General features: G+C 36.0%; 1 protein-coding gene across 4 annotated transcripts in view; it reads right to left on the bottom strand.

Moving 5' to 3' along the window:
• Rasal2 (RAS protein activator like 2) overlaps positions 1-12219 on the bottom strand; it is a 287249-nt gene that overhangs the window by 113310 nt on the left and 161720 nt on the right. For 2 of the 4 annotated variants that reach the window (XM_050135134.1, XM_050135133.1), the window contains exon 1: positions 10689-10959. The exons of the other annotated variants lie outside the window; for them this stretch is intronic. Coding sequence is in view for 1 of the 2 variants with exons in the window: in XM_050135133.1 (XP_049991090.1) it covers positions 10689-10701 (13 nt within the window). In the remaining variant the exon portion in view is untranslated. Of the gene's footprint in view, positions 1-10688; positions 10960-12219 lie in introns of those variants that run through there. 4 annotated transcript variants of the gene reach the window in all.

Here is a 12219-nt window from a genome sequence, read left to right as displayed (position 1 = left end):
AGAGTTGTCATGAAATACAATTCACACACCATCACAGTTGTTCCTTTCAAGTTAATTTGGTTTTGGGGAGGGGGTTGGTTTTGTTTATGTGCAATGCATTGAGCCCAATGCCTTAGGCTAAACACTAATTTAGCACTAACTCCCTCAGTCTTAAAGTATTTTTTAGAACAATTAATAAGTTGTGCAGCCCTCACTACTACTTAATTCCAGAACATTTTTACTGCCTCTCAAGAACTTCTATAACCCACTGTCAGTCACTCTCTATTCTTCCTTCAACTCCTAAGCTCCTAGCATTACTAAGTTTTGTCTCTCTGAATTGGCCTCCTCTGGACTTCATCCAGTATGTCTCTGTGCCTGTTTTCTCACACTGGGGTTCATCCATACTTTTGCAAGTACAGACCTGTATTACTTCCTACTCTGCATATTTGGGCTGTTTACATTTACAACATTACAATGATGACATTAAAACCTGTACATATGTTTTTATGTGGAGGTCTATATTTTAACAGAATATCAAAATAAGATGTCATATAATCTTCATTTTTATTGAAGAGTTTTTTTAATTGAACAGTTTTAAAGTGCTGTAAGAGAGCTATCTGGCAATTTAACAATCATTTATTTTCTTTCTAAATATCACAGGATGCATTCTTCTTGATGAAACTGAAACTTCTGACTCAGTTCCTTTTCTCCTTCTGCATTATCCTTGTACATAGGCAAAGATTATCACTAAATAATAATGAATGGTGGCAGGTAAAATATGGCAGATGATCTTTTCTAAAGTAATACCTAAGTTGGCAAAAGTGGTGCAAATATTTTCCATGTATTTTTATGGAGTTTCAAGTTCAATAATAAGATACAAGAATAATACAAGGTATTTCTGAAATCCCTTTCCTAGACTCACCCACCAGATGTCTATATGCTCCCAACTTTGCTTCGTCATTCTCTCTGTATATTTATCATACATGTGCATTTTCTGAATCACCTGTGAAAGTTGGACACATTTTGTCTTTTGCCATAGACTATTTTCAGTTAAGTTTCTTAAACAAAGGAAAATCTTTCTCATGAACAATAATAATTAAAATTATGAAATTTAACATTGGCATCGGTTGGTATTTTAAGAATAAAATTAGAGATGCCACTAAGTATACTGTCCAAATTCTTCATTAGTATCATTATTATTAGCCTTTTGTTTGAAAAAAACAATAATCTGGAAATGGGGATTTGCTTAAACATTAAGAGCATGGGCTGCTCTTCCAGAGGACCCAGGTTCAATTAACTATCACATGGAGGTTCACAACTGCCTTTAACTCCAGCCCCAGAGAATATCGCACCCTCTTCTGGCTTCTGCAGGCACCAGCCAGGCATTGCATCGTGAGCAGACATCCATGCAGGCAACACACCCACACACATAAAATAAAACCCAATTATCCTATAAAAATCTGAATCCAAGTATAAGTTAAAGTAATCATATATATTAAAAGTCAAACTAATGTTGTTCAAAATTGGAAGGATTTCTGAATATACCGCCAATCAGTGCACTGCTGTGATGGAGAGCTACAAGACTACTGACTCCAAGACAATGGAGTAAAAGGCAATAGTGCACTTGTGCCTCGCTACTGCTTTGGCTACGTATAAAACTCTTTCTCTGAGAAGCTTAAACTGAATGCCAAACTATACCCTTTTAAACATTTTGAAGAGATTTTTAAAGTTTTTGTTTGTTTATTTATTGTGTACATATACATGCATATGAGTGTGGAGGTCAGAGAACAAACTGTGGGAGTCAGTTCCCTCTACCAACCACTTCCAGCTTTCAAGCAGCTGTACATAAATCATGCATTAGCCAGGGTCTCTCACTCTGGTTACTTGTTTGACTTGTTACCTCTACGTTTTTAGATCTGATGAAATTAATGAAGCTAAGATGAACTTTCACTTATTTGGATTTAGAAAGCAAAGCCATGGAGAAACAAGGATATTAGCAATAAGAGATGTAGCCCAATTGGAAGTGTACTTAATTGCTATCCTTCATGGTACAACTTAAAATATAAGCAACAAAAGAGGTAAAAAAAAATCTGTTCAAATACTACTGGTTGATTTTATTTAAGGAAATTGAAGACCATCTAGAGCTGAAGATAATTAAAATTATAACATTAAAGCTATAATTCTAAGAAGAAAAGTTAAATGACAAAAGACTTAGAAAGTAGCTAATAATTTTCCCTAAAATAAAATTTGACATTGTAATTATTCAAACAGTATACAATTCTTGAAATTTAAGATTAAGCACCCAATTATCAATAATTTTTGATTGTGTAAATAGGTAAACAGGAGCATCTACAATTATTATGACTATTAAAAAGTTGAAATTAGGAAAGTATCTCCTCTATCTTTAGGCCCAACGATATTTTGAACAATTGTGTTACTAAAAGTAAATAGGTCAGATGTGCATTTACACATTTAACTTCATTACCCCTTATGATAATACATAGTTTGATGAACATCTCTTCATTTACAAAAAGGAAAGCTAAGATTTAGAGATGTGACTGCCTGGGAAGTAGAAGTGCAGGTGTTCATATTCCAGAGGTGACAATTCAAACACTTTCTATAGCAGTGGTTTTTTTCTATATAGCATTTTTAGCTATTTGAGGTGAAGTAGAAATCGTAAAGGTAAATAGTCATTATTTGTGAACTTAAATATTGTAGTTGCTCAATAATTTGAGAGACGAAAACAAAGCTGAGGTCAGTTGCTAAAAAAAAAAGGCAGCCAGAATACCTAGTTTCTAATGTAAAATGATAAAAGTCAAAGTGAATGTAAAGTTTCATTGCTTTAACATGCTTCTTAATCATACAATTTCACTGATCATTAGCACTACAAATAGTCACATATATAGTTATGTTTAATGAATAAATTTTTTTCCATGTCTAATAAGAAAGTTTGACCCTAAAAGTATTTAAGAAGACTGTTGCTGTGTTTGGTAAATTTTCCATCGCTAGTCTCAAAAATGGAACCTATGTTTACATTTACCATTGTTTTAAATGGCATTTTTAACGTAAAAAAAACCCCAAAAGAACAAAAAGAGAAACAAAATACAAAAACACAAAACTATTTTTAGAGAAGAAAATCTAGCACATGGTTTTAGGGAGAAATCCAATTTGGGCATGTGGTGTCTGGTTCGAGTTCATGGGTACACTCAAAGAAACACTTGAAAATGAAAAAGCAGTCTATAGACTGTGAGAAAATATTTGCAAACTAAATATCTGAAAAGAAGTTAGTATCTAAAAACTAATCACAAAACTCAATAGCAGAAACTGGAATAAACTGATTTAAAAGCTGGAAAAGGGCCTGAATAAATATTTCTGGAAAACATAAAATGGCTGATAGCAGGGCCAGGGAAATGGCTTATCTGGTAAAGCGATTGCTGTGCAGGCATGAGGACCAGAGTTCAGATCCCCAGCACCCATGTAAAAAAAAAAAGCTGGCACAGCAGCCTGCCTTGTAATCTCAGCGCTATGAAGAGACAAGCAGGTCCTCGGGACTTGCTCACCAGCTAGTTCTAGCTGAAGATCCCTGCTACTAACAAGGTGGTGAAGAGCAGAGAAAGATACTTGATGCCATATTAGAAAGTGTGAATTTATAAGAGTAGGTATGGTTTATTAAAGGAGGTATGTCAATGGGGGTAGGTTTTCAAGTCTCAAAAGCTCAAGTCAGGTCTAGAAGCTCATTCTCTTCCCGCTGCTTGTAGATATAGAACTCTCAGCTCCTTTTCCAGCACGATGTCATCCTGCATGCTGTTGTTACAAAAATGGATTAAACCTCTGAACTGTACTCCAGTCCCAATTAAATGTTTTCCTTTATAAAAAAAAAAAAAAAGATACTTGATGCTAATCTTTGACCTCCACACACCCATGCACACCAGGCGACATATGCAAAACCCACACAGAAATTGAAGGTAACATAGAGTGATACAGGAAAATACCCAATATAGATTCTGGTTTCTAAACATGCACTCAGGGGTACATGCATCTCTGCATATAAGGGGGTACACATGGGCTAATACACAAAGAGGAGGAAAAGACCAATGGGTATTCAAAACAATGTCCAACAACATTACTATCAGGGCAATGCAAATCAAAACCACAATGACATCTTAAATCAGATTACAGATGCTAGGTACTCTAGTCCATAATGGCTCAATATAATAAGATTTTCTTGATGGCTTTAAAGAAACAAGTTGCCGCCAGGCTGTGAGGCAGATTTGAGAGCAGAACCCAAAGGTGGTCTTCAGGAGCTAATAATAACCCTTTCTTAATGGCCAGCAAAAATGACCATGGATCTCAGTCCTATCTATTCAACAGGTTACAAGAAGAGGACTGAGCACGTAGCTGAGAGGAAAACACCTGGTCTACTTGATTTCATCTTGTAATATCAGCAGAGAATAAACTAGACTCTATTTGGTCTTCTGGTCAGGAAAATAATAAATAGGTATTGTAATATGCTAAACTGTTAGTATATGATTATATAGCAGAATACAATTAATTTAGGAGACAGGGAGGTGGCTTGGCAGGTAAAAGTGATAGCTGCAGGTCTGAGTACCCAAATTCAAATTCCCTGAAAGTCACATAAAAAGTTGCATGTGGGGCTGGAGAGATGGCTCAGTGGTTAAGAGCATTGCCTGCTCTTCCAAAGGTCCTGAGTTCAATTCCCGGCAACCACATGGTGGCTCACAACCATCTGGAATGAGGTCTGGTGCCCTCTTCTGGCCTGCAGACATACATACAGACAGAATATTGTATACATAATAAATAGATAGATAGATAGATAGATAGATAGATAGATAGATAGATAGACAGACAGACAGATAGATAAAGTCGCATGTGGCACAACACACACATAATCCCAATACCCTACAGTGAGTTGACAGGCAGAGACAAGAGACTCAATCACCTGGAAGTTTGGAGGCCAACGAGCCTGACATATGCATCACACTGGGAAAAGAAGACAGATTCTGCCCAACAAAGTGATAGGCAAGATTTAAGTCTCAAAGGTTGTCTTCTGAACCTTTAAACAGCCCCCTCTTCATTTGTTGTGTTATACAAAGTAGAGATTGTTCATTTTCATTGTTGTATAGAATTCTACTACGTAAGCAAATCAGAAGTTATCCATTCTGCTACTGAAGGAAATTAGGGCAGTTTCTGATTTTTAGCTATCAAAAGCAGTACAGTAATACACATTTTTGTACAGATCTCTCCATGACCATTTCTGCACCACACTTCTGTTCTCAATTGTTGAGTCACAGAGCACTGTTCAACTCCAAACCTGCCAAACATTCTCCAAAGTAAATGCTCCTGTTTATACTCAGCAGTCATGTGTATGGTTTCTTTCTTTCATTGGTCTAGATTCTTTTTTTTTTTTTTTTGTCTAGATTCTTAACAGCACATGTTATTTTCTGCTTTTGCTATTTTCATCATTTTGATGGGGCATGATTCTATTTTGGGAGCTTCTCTCTGTAGACTGTATGGCTTCCTGTGAAATGTGCATTCTAATCTTGCCTTTTTCTTACAGATGTTTTCTTACATACCAAGAATGAGTGTCAGAATGTTCAACTGTCTTTTTTCAGCTATTTGAGAAAATGTAATATAAACATCGGTAATACCAAGGCTAAACCCATAGAGCCTCAAACCCTTCCCATTCTTTTACACAGCTTTTACATGGATGAAGAAAAACAGTCTACATTTAAATATTAAAATACTACACTTTCTGGAAAATTTGTGAGGAAGCTGTCCTAAGTTACAGCACTTTAGAGCAACAAGAGGGACAGACATTTCAGGCCCACTACTTAATGAAAATTTCACTGTCCAATAAAATTTGCAAGCTATTCACTAGAACATGTGCTTCTGGGAGGAAAAAGCTAGTAATATGATTGGTTGGACTTTTCTCCTAAGGAACACTGTACAGAAACCTGGCTTCTGCTTTCAAAGGCTCCAGCATTTGACAAACAATGCAGTGTCATTAATACCTGCCTCAAGAAGTTCCGCTGAAGCATGGAAGATTTGCATGGTCTTACAAATACTATTGCAAGGAGCATTAGTTTTATTTCCTTTAATAATGGTAGCAACTCCTGGAATTTATTCTGGAGATAGCTATGAGAATGACATGGACTCAAATTTGGGGGGAAAGCTGTCCTTTTGTGCAAATTTACCTACAAAAGTCGATCATCAATCATTTACTGAGTGCTGTTTTCATAAAATAAGAGAAGTAAAAAATTAGAAGACTAAAGGCATATTTCATAAATGTTAGCAGTTAAAAGCCAGACAAATAGTTACAAGTAAACAATGTGGTGCTTAGCATTTCAGGGAAGTACAGTAACAGTTCATTGAACTTCGAGTTGTGTTAAAAAGGCTCCCAAAGAAACTACAGAGTGTTCGTTTATACACACACAGACACACACACACGTTTACATAACAAAAAATATTTTAAATTGCTAAGAATTTCAAATTTCAGTACTGGCAGAGATAAAAAAAAAAAAAAAACCACTCCAAGCATCATGTGATACAATCCCTGTCGCACTGGTTTTCTACACTCTGAGAAATACTGATGAAAGTTTGCTAGAACTCTTAGGAAGTCAGTCCTGTGCAGGTGACAGGCTATGACTGCCTCCCCGCTAAAAAGGCAATACACTTTTTTTTTTCTGTTCTGCACTAAATACCTTAACTCACACCTGTTTTCACACAGGTGGGGTTCTTGTGGCTTTTCTCATGCTTACTGTAGCACACTACTCCTCTTTTAAAATTCCATTCCATTTATGTACTTGACATTTAGTATTCTAAATGTTCTTGAAAAAGGGAACTATTTAATCAGGGATCCAGACATCTTAGCTTTCCTATTTGACTCAGGACTAAAAGTCAAATTAGTTACAGAAAATCATTTGAAGTATTTTAGAAAAAAAAAAAAGTAACAGTTCTCCAAATCTTCAAATAGCTAAAGCAATGAGCAGGAACAATGGACTGCACAGCAGTCTATACAGGTACTCCATAGCCTTTGAAAATGGACTCAAGATGTCACAGCCATCTGTCCAAAAGGTTGCATGCTCCCCTACACAGACAGACACACAGATACACAAACAGACACATGCAGACACATACACACAAAACCACTAAACTGAACGACAACTGTATGTTCCTGACAGCTCAAATTGCTTACCTTCTAAGATCAGACATGAGAAAAAGCAAGCAGCAGTTTTTATTTTCAAAGAATAAGGTTACACTGGTCAGTGGTGGTGCCTTTAATCCCAGCACTGGGGAGGCAGAGGCAGGCAGATCTCTGTGAGTTCAAGGCCAGCCTGGTCTACAAGAGCTAGGACAGGCTCTAATGCCACAGAGAAACCCTGTCTCGAAAAACAAACAAACAGGCTGCAAAGTCTCATTTCTCAAGGCACGCTTCAGGAACTCACTGCTTGTAAAACATTATGAACCTGGGGATGAAACAAACAAACCAAACAAAAAACGTGCTATTCCAGAATCAAGACACTGGCAGATCTCCCCTTCATCCTTAAGTTCACAGTGCTTCTGATTCAACTTAATTCCAGGGTCTGGGTTAGGAAAAGAAACTACGACAGAAGACAAAGACCTTCATGTTAATCTTTGATTCAGTTAAGCTTCTCTTACTGAGTATGTACTGACTTCATTTATGTGGCATTGCTTAAGGTTTCTGAACACAAGCTGATCACAGTCAAAGACAAATGGGAACCTTAGTACACTTGAAAATCTCAAGGAGCAGGAGAATTCATACTGCATGCACAGCCATGACCAGGAACAACTGGGCAGAGACACAATTCTCCCTACACTCCTCAGAGTATAAAATGAGGTAAGCATTAATTCACAGGAGTTACATACTTTTCACTAAAACTGAAACCCAGAGAAATGTAAACAAGAACAATCATGAATAACCACTAGAGAGCGGCAAGAACAGACCAGAAACAAACAAGGCTATAACAAGCACCATCTACTGAAGGAGATGGGAAACAGTCATGCAGTTTCTGAGAAGGGATTCTTTGAGTGAGTCAAATTTTAAATATAATAAAAACAGACTGCAGAATGACTTGCCTTCTTTGGGAACTTAATACATAATCTGTATTTATATGGAGACATATGTAGTTAAAGATATGTATAAAACTGAAGAGATGGCTCAGAGGTTAAGAGCATTGTCTGCTCTTCCAAAGGTCGTGAGTTCAATTCCCAGCAACCACATGGTGGCTCACAACCATCTGTAATGGGGTTTGGTGCCCTCTTCTGTCCTGCAGGCATACACAAACAGAATATTGTATACATAATAAATAAATAAATATTTTAAAAAAGATATGTATAAAACTAATAATACTGGTGGCACAAGATTCTTGAGTAGTGGAAATGGTTCTTCTAGGAACTACTGATCCAACTGCTTCCAGCACACAGGAGACATTCTTCCGCTTGTTCCTCAGTGCCCTGCCTCATTCCATTCCCATTTAAAACAGATACCAAGCTGGTTTCTTGAATCCTAGAAAGCATAAGCCCTTATTGTCTGAATTAACATACAGAAGAGAAAAGGACACTTGCTTCCTTTTCTGGCACAGTAGTGTAGTTCATAATGACCAGGTTGATTAGTATTGTGGTGAGGTTGGTTAGTATTGATTTATTTCAACTCAAGTCAGTAAAATATTACCAATGAAATAGGTTTCTGATTGTTCCTGGCATAAGCAAACAACAGCCAGGCCAAAGGTCCACTTTAATCTCCCCTAAACTTTCTATCTTGTTGTGTACACATGAACCATGGTATTCATATGTATACCACAGCAGTTCTTTCTACATATTTTCAGTAGGATGAAATTGAAGACAAAAACCCAAGCCTTATACAGTTAAACCTAAATACTATCAAGTTGGACTCGGCCATTATTTCCACAGCCTTCAGTCTGCTTATAAACAGTGTACTTAAGTAATGGATTCTTCAGTAAGACAGTGAACAGTCTCTTGTTTCCTACTGGGTGGGGAATTCACTTTGCAACGGTTTCTGAGACAGCCCACAGCAATAATGAAACTATTCCTTACAACCTACTGCCAATCTCCCACATACTTGTAAATCAGCACTCAATTTACACAGATCCAGCCCCATACTGGAACGAGCAGGTTAGAAATAACACAAAAGTCTTCACTGTGCTTATAGCTGAATCAGACTAACTTGTTCCCAGGAGTTTTAAAGAACCATGACAGATTCTTTTGGCAGTGACTATCGTTACTATTTAACTCACCAGAATAGTGTGGCTTTCATCACAAGAGTCTCCAGAAAAATGGAAAAGGACTACTTGACAATGTATGAAGACAGATGTTCACTGTCCTGATTCTCAAGATCCTCCTCTAAGTTATCCTCTAACACGTAATTCATGAGGCAAAGTAACAGAACACTCAAATAAATAAAGAGAAACAGAGCTGGACCCTGGAAAACAAGTAATCCAAACGATTGACTACTTTAAAAACTCTATCTCATCCTTCTTTAAATTAATATGAGAAAAAAGTGAATACAGGAAGATTTTATTTTTGCTTGTAGTAAAAGATAAAAGTACATAAAATGGATATTTGTATATAACATGCAGAAAATTTCCAAGACTTCAAGTCTTTAAAAGAAATTATAATCAATATTAAAAGTTTTATCTTCATATACATACAAAATGCTACTATGTTTAACTTAATAAGATTAGCATATAAACTAGGCATTTTCCTTAACTACAAGACATTTTTACTTTCTAATAAGTAATTTATAATTGGTTTTATTCAAGAATATGTATTAGTACTAATTTTATAATACTCAATTCTCAATATTTATCCCTATAAGATTTTAATATGGGTTCACAATGCATCTGCACTATTTAAGTAATAACTCATCATTTATGACACTAGCAACTACAGTATACATAAAATGTAAGGTCTACATATAAACGGTATCATACCAACAAACAAATAAACCCCAAAATCCCAAATCAAAAGAGTTAAGAAATCTAGGTTTTCACTTGAGTAAGTACCAAAGTCCTTAGGTCTTAGTGTTCTCACTGAAAATGAAGAAAATGGGCTATAGACAGGCAGTCTTTAAAGTCCCAGATTTATCTTTCATGAGTCAACCAGTTAAAATCTCTACATTGTCATCTGCTGGTAGAGAATATTAAAAGGCAACCTTTTGAAATCAGAAGCAGCACGCTTTCCATATGAATACTCTTACTGTTGTCTATGAATCTAACCTGTTGAACTTTCTGAATGACAATTACATTCTATAGAGACTCAAGCAATGTGCCCTTAATATCCTGCTGAATGTTAAATATATTCTGTCTCTCTCAGAAATGAGTTCTATCAGTTTCCAAGTATCTTTATATTTCATGAAGAATTGAGGCAGATCCAAAATAAGTATCAATTTCATATTGTATTATTGAAAGAATAAGTAAATGTTGTTGTGTTAATATCTGCTACTCTCACTATTCTTCTAATTCCAGATGGATGCTTTAGTGTTGGATTTTACGCTACAACACCGATAGTCTCTACACATATTTCTGTAAACATACAGAAAGGAAAAATAGCTCACTTTTAAAAATCGATACTCATGACCACAAATACATTTGTATAATAAAACACATTATCTTAACTACATACAAACATTAATTCTTGGCAGCTCTTACCTGGGGTCTGCATTCTTTGAAGTTTCTGGGTGTTGCTAACATGATCTTTCCCACATGCCAGTCAGAAACTCCGAACAGTCTGTGTACAGAACTCGCCTGTGCTTGCTCTCCGGTTTTCTCTCCCCTTTTGCTCTCACTCTGTGCCTCAGACAGTTTGGAATGTAGAAAAGCCAGAGCCAATGCCAGTCAAACTCAATCCACCCCCTCCTTTCTTTTGCTGGAGAGCACTAAACAATAGCCACTCTTCCTTGCTCACTCACCACTGTGTCTCTTTCATTAGCATTGAGTACAGAAAAATTATGTCCGGAGGAGGAATGTGATTTGCCCAGCTAGGTAATTCATTTTTTTCTATTCCAAGGGTGGGAGGACAGATTGTACCTCTTTTTGTGTATTCTGAAAAGTAATTTTTAAAAATCTACTTCAAAACCTGTCCCATTTTAAGGCTAAAAAAATAAAGCTAACTTCAGATCCTTTTCTGAAATGTTGCTGTGTTAAATCAACAGAAACTTTTTAAAGTACAAAAAGTGGTATAACTCTTTCACAGACACATCAGTATCTTTTAAATTACTTTATTAATCAAACCAATTTAACATCATGATGGAAATATATTCAGAAAAGTTTTTATTTCTGTAAGGTCCTTTGTTTAAGTCTCAAACTGGAATTTCATTTTAAAACAAAGACTAGCAACTGAAGAACAATTTTATAAACTGAGAGATTCCACTAAACTAGTTTTTTACTAGGCCTGATGAAATTATAGATAATATCATTGTACTCAGTCATGTGAGTCTGTTCTAAAATAAGACACGTACGAGGTATTTTTCTACACTCCGAAAAATGGAAAGCAGGTTAACAGCATTGATCTTCCTTACTGGTATAAGGACTTACTATGTTATACTGCTGCTCATTGCTGAAGTTAGCTGTCAAGTAATCAAGTAGAATCCGGAAGCCACTTCAGGGATTGGGGAGAAATGAAAGGAAGGCAGGATCAACCTGGGAGCTGCTGCTTAGCAGTGATGGATTCATACTGCACTGTCTCCTATCTAGATGTGTGTGTTAAATGTAATATATAAGCTTCACATTAGTTATTCAAATATGCACAGACAGCATCTGTGTACACACATGTGTTGGGGAATATATACCTATCTTTTGTCACTTCTTTAACTTTCTCCCTAAGTCTTAGTGATTTAAATTACATTTATTTAGGAAAAAAATTTAAAGTGGATAAACATTCGATTTCTTTATGATATTTAAGTATATAGCACATTGTCTACTGTACAAAGTACACTACATTTTACACATATGTACAGCTCCATTACCCTCCTTTGATAAAGTTTCTTTTTTAATTCCATAATTTAGTTTCATTTTTCTAGCTTTATACTACATTTTGTCTGCCTGTCTTTTCAGCTTCCTATTTCCACTCCGTATAAACTACCTATTCTTTCAATCCTACTGCTATTCAAATATAAAAGGGGAAGAAAAACATAACCAAGTATTATGCAGGAATATTCAAACTGAGTGTCTGCACATGAAG

This window comes from Alexandromys fortis, unplaced genomic scaffold, assembly GCF_014885135.2.
Source record: "Alexandromys fortis isolate MF-2015 unplaced genomic scaffold, M_Fortis_MF-2015_v1.1 scaffold_21, whole genome shotgun sequence".
NCBI lineage: Eukaryota > Metazoa > Chordata > Mammalia > Rodentia > Cricetidae > Alexandromys > Alexandromys fortis.
This window is presented reverse-complemented; position numbering and strand designations above follow the sequence as displayed.